This window comes from Pan troglodytes, chromosome 12 (assembly GCF_028858775.2).
Source record: "Pan troglodytes isolate AG18354 chromosome 12, NHGRI_mPanTro3-v2.0_pri, whole genome shotgun sequence".
NCBI classification, from domain to species: Eukaryota; Metazoa; Chordata; class Mammalia; order Primates; family Hominidae; genus Pan; species Pan troglodytes.
In genome coordinates this window covers 90,458,118-90,473,248 of record NC_072410.2, presented here as the reverse complement: position 1 = coordinate 90,473,248, position 15,131 = coordinate 90,458,118, and the positions used below count along the sequence as shown (strand labels likewise).

Genomic DNA, 15,131 nt, shown 5'->3' with positions numbered 1-15,131 from the left:
TTGGGGGAAACTGGGTAAAGAGTAAATTGGATCTCTCTGTACTATCTTTGAGTAGTGTTTAGGTATTTTATAAAAATAATGTCCTACAGTTTGGGTTTGTCAAATGGTTTTCTCATAGTTAGATAGGGGTTATGGCTTTTGGAGAGAAAGACCACAGAGGTCTGTAGTATATTTTCAACTGTAATCTATTTCAAAATAAAAAGTTTTAAAAAAATTCTCCAAGGGGGGATGATTAGTAAATTGACTAGTCCTTTCTAGACCTCCAACACACCCCACCACACACTCACACAGACCCACACTCCTATTAATTCCGGTAACTCGGGTTGTTTGGAATGTGGACAGAGAAACTAAGCTTAACTATGCGCTTCCAGCACCTCGCATCTGGTACTTCTGTTCAACAGAAAGCCTTGGGAATGGGGAGGGCAGGCATGGTAAAAGGTACAGGTTTGGGAAGGTCGCTCGGTTCCTTCCAATCCAAACGAGAGGCTTCTGATTGTTTATTCTCACACCAGAGCCGTGACCGAGATCCAGAGGTCCGCTTCCGGCCACGGCCGAACAGCTGCACCGCGCGTACCGGGAACGGTCAAGGCGCAGCTGGAACCGCTGCAAAAGGCCTCCGGGCGTACCGGACAGGTCGCAAGGGCGGGGGTCCCCACCTAGCGGAAATGCAAGGAGGCCAACCCCTCCCCCTGCCCCCGCGAGGAGCGGGGCGGACTCGGCAGCCGCCACTCCCCAGGCTCACAGGAAGAAACTGGCACGCTGCGGACGCGGAGCTGGCCAGACCCGCGGCGCGTGGCACGCGCGAGCCCTCCCGCGCATGCTCCACCCGCCGGCCTCCAGCCCGCGCCCCGGGCCCCGCCTCCCTCCCTGCTTCTCCCCCTCCCCCGTCAGCCTCCCTCCGAGTTTGGCCCCTCCGGCCGGGCGATCGACGTTCCGTGTGCGTGCGGGCGCCTGACTTCACTTCCGGCTAACGCGCTCGGCTTGCCCCCTGGCCCCGGATGGTGACTGGCGGTGGTGCTGCACCTCCCGGGACTGTCACTGAGCCGCTTCCCAGTGTGATTGTGCTGAGCGCAGGCCGGAAGATGGCGGCTGCGGCTGCGGCGGCCTCGGGCCCCGGCTGCTCCTCGGCGGCGGGGGCGGGGGCGGCCGGGGTCTCAGAGTGGCTGGTGCTGCGGGACGGCTGCATGCACTGCGACGCCGACGGGCTGCACAGCCTGTCCTACCACCCTGCGCTCAACGCCATCCTGGCCGTCACTAGCCGCGGGACCATCAAAGTCATCGACGGCACCTCGGGGGCCACACTGCAGGCCTCCGCGCTCAGTGGTGAGTCTTCCGCACGCCGGGCGGGCGCGAAGCCGGGGAAAGAAGCCGTCCAGCCCCGGGGCTCGGCCTCGCGACTCGGGGAAGCGAGGTGGCGAGAGGGCAGGGCTGGGGGTTCGGGCCCAGCCGTGAAGGGAGGCCCGGAAGCTGATGGAGGGGGACCTTAGGACTTGGCTTTTTCAGCGGCTGCAGCTGGGAGGAAAGACCGGCGAGTCAGGGAGTGGTGGGAGGGGAGTTGCCTTTCGGGCCTGGAGCGTCCGGTCTGGCTTGGTCCTCCGCGAGAGGTGAGGAGACCTCGGAGCTTGGCACCGGAGGAAGCGAGGCCCGGGTAGGCCCTGGAGAGGCTGTCGGTCCTGCGTCCGGTTAGATGAGAGCGAAAGGCTGGAAGGGTTGACCCCGGGCGGAGAGGCTGGTGGCCGGAGGCGAGGGGCGGGGAGCGTCTGAGCCGGCACCCAAGCCCTCCCTTGTGGGAGAGGAGCCGGCAGTCTGCTGTTCTCAGGTCCCGCAGGTGCGGGGACAGACCGCCGGCTGTGCGCCCAGCGTGGGGGTGGGGGTGGGGGTGGGGGTGGGGGTGGGGTGGGTCGGGGTGGGGGTGGGGAGGGAAGTAGGCGGGCCAGTTGCCTGATCTGCTTGGTCGACGACTGTAGGACTCTGCGGACGCCGAAGACGACTAGACCTGGTCCCCTTGCTCGGGGCTTCCAACTTCTACGCCCCAGTGACGAGAAAGTCAGGACCTGTGGTGTATGAAATAGATTCCTTTGGGTTTGTAACTTCAGGCTGTCTCTATTTGTTTTCCCACAGCGAGCCGAAAATTAGGATTTGAAGGTGTGTCTGAGTCTCACCATTGGAGGAGAGCACTTCTGGGTGGCGTAAACCTTGGTCCAGGGACGGGACTTTTAGATGCGTGAGGTGTATGCTCAGTGGACGGACTGGAGTGGTTTTGGAATGGCCCTGGCTGAGTTAGATTTGGCGGAGATGACATTTCATTTGTGGTTAAATGATGGGTGGCTTAATTTGGATGTTGTAGGTTAAGATTGAAAAGTTAGTGTATGAGTGAATCGGACTCCTGCATAGAGATGTAATGTATACAACTGTCTGCGTTTAGCCAAGTGGAATTAGTTATGTGGTCAACCAATTCACTTGTATTTTAACGTAGACAAACAAGGAAAAGTTTACTATGTGAGTAATAAGGCATTTGTAAGAGTAAATGGCAATTTAGGGATGCAAACGTGAAATTAGATATGTTAATTATTGTTGATGTGAGAGTTGTGAAAGAATTGGATTATGTATAGTTTCAGGATATAAACTTGGAACATATCTAAGAGAAAGTTTTGGGAGGTAGGTTTGTAATTTTTTCATTTCTTGGCTTAGGTAAATGATGGGGTGGCCCAGATGTAGCAGTGAACAGTTACTGCAACTTGGACATAATGGCTTGTCACTGTGTGTAAGAGGGAGATGCTCATTGGTAATTGGATGTCTTTCTTTTTAAAAGTCATTTAAAAGTATTTCAAGTATGAAAAGGTATGAAGAGTAATTACAGTGAACACCATGCATCCCCAACTCAGGTTAAGAAATAAAACTTTACAAATAGGATTAAAATCTCAGCTGAATCTCTCCTGGACTGCATTTCTCCAATCCTCCCTCTTCATAAACGTTATCTTTAATTTGATTTTATCCTTTTCATACATGTCTACACTTTTTAGTATATGTTTCTATCTTGAGGATGTAGTATTTTTGTGATTTTTAACTTGGAATAAGTGGTATATGTACTAGGATTTCTAAAGAAAGTCATTAACAAAAGTATTCAAGTGTTTTGGATAGAAAGAGGAATTTTATGGTGTGCTTTTTATGTCTGGAGGCCATGTTTGAGAATAATAATGTGTGTCAGGATTTGTTGGTTGGGGAAATTGGACATATATTTATGTGCCTGTACATGGAAGGAAAGACAATATTCACTTTAGTGGTAGATTACTAAAGAGGAGGGTTTTAGATGTATAACATGAAGGTGTAGGTACATAAGTAAAACGTAGCATTGATTTGGGATAACAGGTTTTGTTGGGGCATTTGTTGATTAGAAGAGTTTGGGATTGGATACAATTGCAGGTCCCCATGCATGAAGATTGAGTATGTGAATTAAAATATGTAGAAGGGTTTATAGTGAACGGAATGAAGGATTACAGAAAAAATGTGGAAGTTAACAATGGATGCATTCTGAAACATTTTCATATATGAGAAGTGAAATTTATTATTATTTGTAAAATTTATTCGTATTTGTAGAGATGGGGTTTTGCTGTGTTGCCCAGGCTGGTCTTGAACTTCCGGCCTCAAATGATCCTTCCACCTCAGCCTCCCAAAGTGCCGGTATTACAGGCATGAGCTGTCCCACTTGGCCAGAAGTTTGTTATTAATAATAATTATCAGAGGTTGTATAGGGTCCTATTTGCCCCAGTTCAGATGTTTTACTTAGAATCTGCAGGTATTTAGTAAGTTTGCTTTTAATGATTAATAGAGGGTGACAGCCCTATAAATAGAGTAGAGAGAAGATGCCAGTAGCGATCATGGTCCTAACATAATCCCTCTTTCCCATTTATGGGCAATGGGCCACTTTCTTTTCTACCACAGAGGAAAGATATCTGTGTCTGAGGGGATAAAGACTAGGTGATACAGTAATAGGTCTTATGGACGCCTGGGGTTCAGTTTATAGGGTTATGGGTTGCCTGTAGATTTGCAGTTGAAGGATGGGAACAGGACTTGTATGTATGTGTGTTGAGTGGCAAAGACAGTGAATTTTTAACTATGACTACTAGTATATGTCTTTATATTATCTGTATCTGATATAAAATGTTTATAAATACAGTTTAACTGGATTAAGAGCTATCAGTATATACACAGGCTGGGTAAGTATTTGCTCCCTGTCAGTATTTAAGAGTGAAGATTTTTGAAGCTCTGAGCTGCACGATCTGGCTTTTACTAGTCTCTCTAGTCTTGTCTCCTTATTTATAAGTTTTGTGAAATGGTCCATTTAATTCTTTTTCCTAACTACAGTAGTTTTGTTCTTTCTTGGAATGCACCAATTCGCTCCAGTCATTTAGCTAAGTCTTAGTCATTTTCAAGACCTAGAGCGTATCTTAACTTCCTGATCCCTTTAGCCAGAAATGACTGAAGCCCTAAGCACATATGGTCCTATTAGTGTCCATTTTAGTAATCTGGCAGCTTAGTATTTTGTGGTATTTTTTCAACCGTCTTGAACTATTTAAGTTTAAATTCCATTTTATTTAGCTTTTTGTAAATATATGAGGTCTGTCTCATATTTCAAGCTCCTTGTGGGGAGGTACTTTGTTTATTCGTTTATATATCCCTTCCCCAGGATGCCTAGTATACAGTGTGTGTGTATGTGTGTGTGTATGTATATATTTATTTATTATTATTGTTTCTTTGACAGAGTGTCACTCTGTGGCCCAGGCTGGAGTGCAGTGATGCGATCTCGGCTCACTGTAGCCTCTGCCTCCTGGGCTCAGGCAGTCCTCCTGCCTCACCTTCCCGAATAGCTGGGATTACAGGTACACACCACCAGACCTGGCTAATTTTTTTTATTTTTATTTTTTATTTTTAGTAGAGACAGGGTTTCACCATGTTGGCCAGGCTGGTCTCGAACTCCTGACCTCAAGTGATCTGCCCACCTTGGCCTCCCAAAGTGTTGGGATTACAGGTTTGGGCCACCGCGCCCAGCCCTAATATATACAGTATAAACTCGAGTATTTTTGATTGGATGCATATATAAGAATGAGTATATTAGTACTTCCTTATATACTAATTGCTAAATAAACACATTCCTTGACTTTTTTTTTGTTTAAATATATGTTTCTTTTTTAGAGCAGTTTTAGGTTAACAACAAAATTGAGCAGAAAGTACAGACAGTTCCCATATGCCCTCTATCTCCGTGCTCACAGAGCCTCCCACCCATCAGTATTCTGCACCAGAGTGGTATGTTACCATCCGTGATCTTAGCACTAACAATCATCATCTCCCAAAGTCCATAGTTTACATTAGGATTTACTCTTGGTGTTGTACAGGCTGTGGGTTTGGACAATGTATAGTGACATGTATCCACCATTGTACTATCATAAAGAATAGTTTCACTACCCTAAAAGTCCCCTGCTCTGCCTGTTCATCCTTCCCTTCCTTTTCCCCCCAACTGTTCCCTCCCCTCTCCCTGCTGGCAACCACTGATCTTTTTACTGTCTTCATAGTTTTGCCTTATTCAGAATGTCATAGTTGTATTTATACCGTTTGTAGACTTTTCAAATTGCCTTCTTTATCTATATGCATTTACAGTTCTTCCTTGTCTTTTCATGGCTTGATAGCTCATTCCTTTTTAGCGCTAAATAATATTCCATTGTCTGGATGTAGCACAGTTTATCCATTCACATACCGGAGGACATCTTGCTGGCTTCCGTGTTTTGGCAATTATGAATAAACCTGCTGTAAACATTTGTGTGCAGGTTTTTGTGTAGACATAAGTTTTCAAATCATTTGGGTAAATACTAAGGAGCTCAATTGCTGGGTTGCATGTGAGAGTATGTTTACTTTTGTAAGAAACTGACAGACTCTTAGTGGCTGTGTACCATTTTGTATTCTCATCAGCAATGAATGTTCTACTTCCTCACCAGCATTTGGGGGTTTTATATTTTGGCCATTTTAGTAGTTGTGTAGTGGTATCTCCTTTTTTAAAATTGTAATTTCCTAATGACATGATGTTGAGCATCTTTTCATATGCTTATTTGTCTCTTTTTATATGTTTATTTGCTGACTTTGGTTTTTTTTTTTTTTTGAGACAGAGTCTCGCTCTGTCGCCCAGGCTGGAGTGCAGTGGCGCGATCTCGGCTCACTGCAAGCTCCGCCTCCCAGGTTCACACCATTTTCCTCCCTCAGCCTCCCAACTAGCTGGGACTACAGGCGCCCCCCACCAGACCCGGCTAATTTTTTTTTGTACTTTTAGTAGAGATGGGGTTTTACCATGTTAGCCAGGATGGTCTCGATCTCTTGACCTCATGATCTGCCTGCCTCGGCCTCCCAAAGTGCTGGGATTACAGGCATGAGCCACCGCACCCTGCCTGACTTTGGGTTTTAAAAATAAAAAAGCTATACACCACTTGACCATACTGTTCATATTACTAGATATGTCCTTTACCCTAGCTATTGTTTGTTCATGAAATTTAGCATAATAGTTAGAAAGGAGCTTGGTTCTGGACACAGATAGCTTGGGTTAAGATCCCAGTGTCTTAAAAAAAAATTTTTTTTTTTAAATTCATCCCATTACACAGAATTATTTTAATTTTTAAACACCTGTCTAAATTTTTAAACACCTTGACTAAATTATTTAATATTTCTGTTCCAGTTTCCTTATTTGCAAAATGAGGATAATTGTACTAATTGTGAGAATTAAGTGATTATGCATGTAAAGTGTTTGCAGCAGTGTACTTACCAGACAAGTGCCCCAAAAATGTTTGTCTTATCTACTTTAATTACCTGTAAATACCTTGCTTTTGGCCTGGTGCTGTGGCTCATGCCTGGGGTCCCAGCACCTTGGGAGGCTGAGGCAGGAGGATCGCTTGAGCCCAGTAGTTGGAGACCAGCCTAGGCAACATAGTGAGACCTTGTCTCTAGAAAAAAATAAAAAAATTAGCTGGGCATGGTGGTGCACACCTGTAGTCCCAGATACTCGGGAGGCTGAGGTGGGAGGATTGCTTGAACCTAGGAGGTTGAGGCTTCAGTGAGTTGTGATTGTGCCAGCCTGGGCAACAGAGCAAGACTCTGTCTCAAACAAACAAACAAAAACAACAAAACCTTGCTTTTTTTTCCTTTTTCACTTAAAGCTTTTTTTATATTCAGTTTTTGGACTTAAACTGAACTTTGAACTTCCTAAGGTTTTTTTGTGATTTACCACTTTCCACCATCCTGCATAACCCATCTAGGTTTTGCTTTTTTGTGAGAGTAAGATATTGTTAAGGTGTTCTCTTACTTAATTACTGGGGGTGATGATTTCTCTTACTTCCTGAAATAATGCCCCTCCCCAGTGTAGTACATTTTATACTGTTTGTCTTTTTTATAAGCTTTTTTGAGATTATGTGGAGAGAGCATGTGCTTTATGTTAGGTAGTCCTGAATTTTGAATTTTAGTTCTTTTATGAACTCACTACTTAAACCTCCTGAACCTCAGCTTCCTCATCTGTAAATTAAGATTAATGTTTAATAGGATGGTGGGGAAGACTAAGTGGTCAAACATGTTAAAAGTGCCTAACAGTGCATGACAAATGTAAAATAGGGGATGCTCAGCGAATGCTAATTCCTTTGAGTCTCTTGGCTGCTTGGTCAATATTGCCACACTCCTCGTGATTACTTTAAAAAATGTTCACTAAATGTTTATACATAGAGGATAGGCAGATGTAGATGGAAATATAAATGTTTGTAACAAATATACAGTAATCTGTGTTTGGATAAATATCTTTTAGTGTATTGGTGTGGCTAAATGTCAGAATGAAGTTAAGATAGTTGTATTACTAGTTCTGTGTGTATACAGATTTGTTTATGTAGTATATATGCATATGTAAGTGAAGGTATATGTGTGCAGGTATTAATCAATGGATATGGCAGTATATGGGTAGGAGAAAGTGATGTCTCTTCAGTTTCCGAAGTGAATTCCAGATCTGTGTTGCAGTGAAGAAGAAAAAACCTGCTCAGTGTTTTTATTTTATTTTATTTTATTTACATATTGAGATGGAGTCTTGCTCTGTTGCCTAGGCTGGAGTGCAGTGGCGCAGTCTCTGCCTCCCGGGTTCAAGCGATTCTCCTGCCTCAGCCTCCTGAGTAGCTGGGATTACAGGTGTGCGCCACCATGCCTGGCTAATTTTTTTTCTATTTTTAGTAGAGATGGGGTTTCACCATGTTGGTCAGGCTGGTCTGGAATTCCTGACCTCGTGATCCGCCCGCCCTGGCCTCCCAAAGTGCTGGGATTGCAGGCGTGAGCCACCGTGCCCAGCCCTGCTCAGTGTTCTTAGACAAACACTCCAGTTTTACATTTCTTTGTATCTTTTTTCTTTTCCTATATAGATAGTGACTTTTTTTTTCCACTGGGTTTTTAGAGTCAGTCCCTCAGTAATACAGATAATGACTTTGATTTGAGAAATTTGTATAGTGGTCATAAATAAGAGGAAGATCTTTGTACTTTACTGTAGCTTCAGTGAGGTTTAGATCGGGTGTTTTTTTTTTTTTTTCTTTCCTGATGTAAGAGCTTCTTGATCAAACTTCAGGCCCAGAGCTGCCTGCTCTGAGAGGTCATGGTGCCTGCATAGTCCTCAAGAAATAATTTTTTTTGGCTAAAATGTGCAGTCTCCCAGTGATGGAAACTGTAAATGATTCAAAACAGTTCTAATTCCTGGCTAACTTCGGTACATGCGGCATTCCTACTCTCAACTATTCTTTGAGAGATAAACATGATATAGAATTCGGATCTCAATAGCCCTAGAAGATGTCTTATGAATGCATTTGAGTTTTTATAAAAACTTAATTTAGCAGAATCTCTTTTTGGGCTATGAATATGTACTTTGGCTCTGTTTCTGGTGACTGACTTTAGTGATATTAAGAAAGAATAGAATATTGGCTCTGGAGCCAGACAATTTAAGTTCCAGGTGTGACCTTATGCAAACTGCTTAACCTCTCTCTGTGCTTCATAATTAGTACTTAACTCACTGGGTTATTGTAAAGATTAAATAAACTGATACATACACAATACTGCTTGACTCACCATAAACAGTCAATAAATGTTACTTTTTTTTTTTTTTTTGAGAGGTCGCCCTGTCGCCCAGGCTGGAGTGCAATGGCGCGATCTCAGCTCACTGCAACCTCCGCCTCTCGGGTTCAAGCGATTCTCCTGCCTCAGCCTCCTGAATAGTTGGGATTACAGGCGTGCGCCTGCACGCCCAGCTAATTTTTTCTATTTTTAGTAGAGACAGGGTTTCACAATGTTGGCCAGGCTGGTCTCGAACTCCTGACCTTGTGATCCACTCGCCTCGGCCTCCCAAAGTGCTGGGATTACAAGTGTGAGCCACCGTGCCCGGCCCTACTTTTTGTTTTGTTGTCTTAAATTATATAGTTCAGTTCAACAAGTGTTTGTCTGCCTTATGTAGGTAACAAGGTTAATTTGAACCACCTTGGCCATGATTCCCATATTTTAAAGTACAAGAACTCCCAGTTTAAGGTAAAAAAATTAGGGCCCTATTATGATTGGAGCTTGGTTGCAGTATTAATTAATTGAGAAAATATTGTAAAAAACAACTGCTTTTAAGCAGTTTTATTTATTTATTTTATTTTTTATTTTAATTTAATTTAATTTATTTTTTGAGATGAATTCTTGCTCTGTTGCCCAGGCTGGAGTGCAGTGATGTGATCTTGGCTCACTGTAACCTCTGCCTCCTGGGTTCAAGCGATTCTCCTGTCTCAGCCTCCCAAGTAGCTGGGATTACAGGCACGTGCCACCATGCCCAGGTAATTTTCGTCTTTTTACTAGAGATGGGGTCAGGCTGGACTTGGACTCCTGACCACAGGTGATCCACCTGCCTCGGTCTCCCAAAGTGCTGGGATTACAGGCATGAGCCACCATGCCCAGCCAGCAATTTTAATTATTAGACCTCTTTTACCTATGTATGTGAGAAAGAATACAACGTGAATGTTTTGGGCTCTCTTTCCCTGCTGGCTTAGCTTTTAAGATTTTTGGGGAGGAGAGGAAACAGATTAGTTAATGCTTTTCCATTTGCCCTCCAACTTCAAAAATTTTGTTGCTATTTTCTCTTCACTTGTTCTTTTTGTCTTTTTGGATTTGTTCAATACCTTCTTTATTCCTTTACTGTCTTTTCAGTGGGATCTTGGGAGGGAGCAGAGGTAAATGTGGATGTATGATATTATTTTTAAACTGAAAATCTCTAGTTGTAACTATACTTACATTGTTAAACATTTAGTAGTCTGTCCTTAGGAATGTTGGCTGTAAGTATATACAGAACTTAAAAAAATAATAGATTTCTGTAATATAGTATGTAAGAACAGTGGGGACGCAAGCAGGAGTGACCTCTCTGATATGTGTGTTGTATTGCTGATGGCTTCATGAAAAGGGTGCCTTTGGCAAGATACTTCTCTGAGATACCAACTTTAAAATGGGCTGATGGCCTGTAATCCCAGCACTTTGGGAGGCTTAGGTGGGAGGATTGTCTGAGGCCAGGAGTTTGAGACCAGCCTGGGCAACATAGTGAGACCCCGTCTCTACAAAAAAAAAAAAAATTAGCTGAGTGTGGTGGTGCATGCCTGTAGGCCCAGCCACTTGGGAGGCTGAAGCAGGAGTATCACTTGAGTCCAGCACTTCAGGCAGCAGTGAGCTGTGATTGTGCCACTGCACTCCAGCCTAGGGCAGAAAGGGGCTTTTAATACCTTTCTAAACGTAGAAATTTTTTGCAAACTGTAGAACTGTAGCACTTCAAATGTAAGGGATACAAAAAAGTTAAGATAAACTTGGGTGTAGAAGAGAATATCATATAGAGATACAAACTGCAAAAAGAAGGAAATACAGACAGGAGATAATAGAGATACAAATAAAAAGAATACAGTAATTGCTTTATAAAACAGTCTGTGGCCTGGCATGGTGGCTCATGCCTGTAATCCCAGCACTTTGGGAGACCAAGGTGGGTGGGTCACCTGAGGTACGGAGTTCGAGACCAGCCTGACCAACATGGTGAAACCCTGTCTCTACTAAAAATACAAAATTGGCTGGGTGTGATGGTGCATGCCTGTAATCCCAGCTATTCGGGAGGCTGGGGCAGGAGAATCACTTGAACCTGGGAGGCAGAGGTTGCACTGAGCCGAGATTGCACCATTGCAATCCGGCCAGGGCAACAACAGTGAAACACCATGTCAAAAAAAAACAAAAAAACGAAAAACCAAACAGTCTGTGGCTGGGACAGCGCTGTTAAAAAAAGTAATTATTAGGCTGGGCATGATGGCTGTCGCGTGTAATCCCAGCACTTGTGGGGCCAGGACAGGCAGATCAGTTCAGGAGTTTGAGACCAGCCTGGCCAACTTGGTGAAACTCCGTCTCTACTAAAAATACAAAAATTAGCCGGATGTGGTAGTGTACACTTGTAATTCCAGCTACTTGGGAGGCTGAGGCAGGAGAATCGCTGGAACCCGGGAGATAGAGGTTGCAGTCAGTCTAGATCACAGCACTGCACTCCAGTCTGGGCGAGAAGAGTGAGACTGTCTCCCTGCTGCCCCCACCTTCCCCCAAAAAGTAATTATCATCAGGTTTGAGTATGTTAAATCAGGGATGCATCTTAGAGGAGGTAAATACTATGTTTACTTTTTAGAGGAAATGAATTTTTGAGTGGGGAAGATGGGAATGTCTTCTTCAAGATTTATTGTGGGCACCAGGAATTTAAATCTTCATAATTTGTTTGTGTACTTTTACTTTGATTTATGAAGTAGGAGAGACAGAAGACTGGGAGATGGCACAGGGCAGTGGTTCTCAACCTTTGTTCATTTAGAATCATCAGGGGAACTTTTAAGAAAATACCTCGCTTGGGCCCCAGTATTCTGACTTAAGTGGCCTGGAGTGCAGCCCAGGCATACTGTTTTTTTTTTGCTTCTTCTTCTCAGAAGTGTGCCAGCTGGTTCTAATGTGCAGTTAGGTTTAGGAGTTCAAACTCCCTGGCCGGGCATGGTGGCTCATGCCTGTAATCCCAGCACTTTGGGAGGCCGAGGGGGATGGATCTCAAGTTCAGGAATTCGAGACCAGCCTAGCGAACATGGTGAAACCTTGTCTCTACTAAACGTAGAAAAAATTAGCCAGGCATGGTGGTGCGCCCCTGTAATCCCAGCTACTCAGGAGGCTGAGGCAGAAGAATCGCTTGAACCCAGGCGGCAGAGGTTGCAGTGAGCTGAAATCACACCATTGCACTCCAGCCTAGGTGACATAGCGAGACTCTGTCCCCCACACCAAACAAATAAAGAAATAAATAAAAAATAAAATAGGAGTTCAAACTCTCTAACTCCCTAGACTTTAGAGAAGTTTGTTTAGTGTGTCTGGGATAAATGAGAGCTTCCCGCCCCTGTCCCCTTTTGAAACGGAGTCTCACTCTGTCTCCCAGGCTGGAGTGCAGTGATGTAATCTCAGCTCACTTCAACGTCTTCCTCCTGGGTTCAAGTGATTCTCTTTCATCAGCCTCCTTAGCAGCTGGGATTGCAGGTGTGTACCACCATGCCCAGCTAATTTTAGTACTTTTAATAGAGACAAGGTTTCACCATGTTGGCCAGGCTGGTCTGGAACACCTGACCTCAAGTGACCTGCCTTCCTTGGCCTCCCAAAGTGCTGGGATTACAGGTGTGAGCCACTGTGTCATTATGGCATTAATTACCTCTTGACATACTATAGTAATTAATGCCATAAGGAAAATTACAGCTGATATGAGGATGATGGTATATTAAATTTGTGCTTTTAGGTAGTCTTGGGAAGGCCTCTTTGAGGTGGTGTTTGAGTAAAGATCTGCATGATGCAAGATAGCATCAGTGCAGATATCCAGGGGACATTTCTGTTTGTCTGTTATATAATAGACAAAAACAGCTAGATAGATTTTCATATTTGGATGGAATTCGAGTTGGGCTGACGTAAAATGTAGGCTCTATAAGGAGTGATGAAGATGTCTGTGTGACTACCATTCAGGAGATATCTGGCATCTATATTAAACAGAAAACAGTAATTTCCAATATGAGCTCTAAATAGAAATTCGCAAGGGCACATGTTCCAAACTGTAGGATTATTATATTGATTAGTAGCTGAGTTGCTTCTCACATTGGCACCTTTGTGCAGCAGTAGCAATTGATTTTTTTTTATTTTTTTGAGATGTAGTCTGGCTCTGTTGCTCAGGCTGGAGTGCAGTAGTGTGATCTCGGCTCACTACACCCTCCGCCTCCCGGGTTCAAGCGTTTCTTCTGCTTCAGCCTCCCGAGTAGCTGGGACTACAGGCACACACCACCACGCCCGGCTAATTTTTGTGTTTTTGGTAGAGACAGGGTTTCACCTTATTGGCCAGGCTGGTCTCGAACTCCTGACCTCAAGTGATCCGCCCACCTCAGCTTCCCAAAGTGCTGGGATTACGGGCATGAGCCATCTCGCCCGGCGCCATTGATTTACAGACGGTTAAGGGTTCTCTTGCCCAACGTCAGTTGGGGAAGTTAGTCTTCAAATTTTACTTAACTATAGCCAGTTTAGCCAGGTTGCACACCTGTAGTCCTAGCTGCTTGGGAGACTGAGGTGAGAAGATTGCTTGAGACCAGGAGTTCCAGGTTAGCCTGGGCAACATAGTGAGACCCTGTCTCTTAAAAAAAAAAAAATATATATATATATGTATGTATGTGTGTGTATATATATGTATATATGTATGTATATATGTATGTATATATATGTGTGTGTGTGTATGTATACACACACACACACACACACACACACAGAGAGCACGCACGGGTGTGCCAGGTCAGCATCCTAAAGGAATAATATAACTTATGTGTCCCAAGACGTTGAGAGATATAACTGTGATAAATTGAACAATGTATATGAAGAAACCCCACAGCAAATATCTTACACGGAGTAGTAGGTCTTTAGAGATTGAGCCCTCTCCATGATAAATTTTTCGTGATGATTATATTTTCAAAACAAATGATGTCAGATACTAAAGATTATAGCAAAGTAAGAGTGGTCTGATGACACTTTTGGTTAATGTGAATGAAGAGAATCATAACTTGGAACTCTTAATTCCAGTAATTTTGTGTCTTTTGGAGAACCTCTTCTGTGCTTAAGTAGATGTTGGTTCTCTTGCCTGAAACAACACTGTCCCTGCATTGTGTTTTATGTTGTATTTTATCATGTGTTACCCTTTCTTTGTGGTGCAGTCACTGACCTTTCCCAAACTTGTTTTGCAGTGAGTTCTGCTTTATAGGAATACTCATTTTGGCTTTTAATACTATAGTGTTACTAACATTTTTTCTCTTATTAAATGATTTCATTTTTGGTTAATTATATCAAAAGCTTTGTGAGAACCTTACATTAATTTTGTACCTTCTTTTTAAAAAATTTTAAAAATTCTTGTGGGTACATAGTAGGTGTATATATTTTTGGGTTACAGGAGATGTTCTGATACAGGCTTGTATCTTCTTTATTGACTTTGATCTTTGCATATAGTACCTTTTAATAGGCTATTTTAAAATAGCATTGAAGTGTGATGAGATCTCAGTGGAAATGGAGTTTTACAGTGTATTGTCAGTTTGAAAAGATAATGTATTTCTTGTAACATTTTTGCAAGTTTTTTAGGGTTGTACATTATTTCTTAAAGTATTAGAATTGGTAACTAATTAAAATTTCTTTCCTTTGAAATTTTCAATTTTGCCATCCTGGGCAACATGGCAAAACCCTGTCTCTACAAAAAATACAGAAATTAGCCGGGTGTGCTGTCACACACCTGTAGTCTCAGCTACTTGGGAGGCTGAGGCGGGAGGATTGCTTGAGCCTGGGAGGCAGAGGTTGCAGTGAGTTGAGATTGCGCCATTGCACCACTCCAGCCTGGGCAACACAGTGAGACCCTGTCTCAAAAAAAAAAAAAAAAAAAAAGGAAATTTTCAGTTTTAAAAGGGACATACCTTATAGGATGTTAGACAGCCTAAGGAAAAAGTAAGTACGTATAATTTCATTACCTAGAGATGGGCATTGTTAACATTTTG

At 43.4% G+C, this 15,131-nt stretch overlaps 1 protein-coding gene across 47 annotated transcripts in view; it reads left to right on the top strand.

The window, feature by feature from the left end:
* The first annotated feature begins 765 nt into the window (after positions 1-765).
* The window catches only part of BIRC6 (baculoviral IAP repeat containing 6), a 259,651-nt gene continuing 245,285 nt past the window's right edge, over positions 766-15,131 (top strand). For 28 of the 47 annotated variants that reach the window (XM_016948324.4, XM_063789158.1, XM_054678335.2 and 25 more), the window contains exons 1-2: positions 917-1,323; positions 2,122-2,145. In XM_016948324.4, the coding sequence (XP_016803813.2) occupies positions 999-1,323; positions 2,122-2,145 (349 nt within the window). In that variant the 5' untranslated portion in view covers positions 917-998. Of the gene's footprint in view, positions 1,324-2,121; positions 2,146-15,131 lie in introns of all 47 variants that reach the window. The other 19 variants (XM_063789163.1, XM_063789160.1, XM_063789161.1 and 16 more) reach the window with 5 other exon arrangements.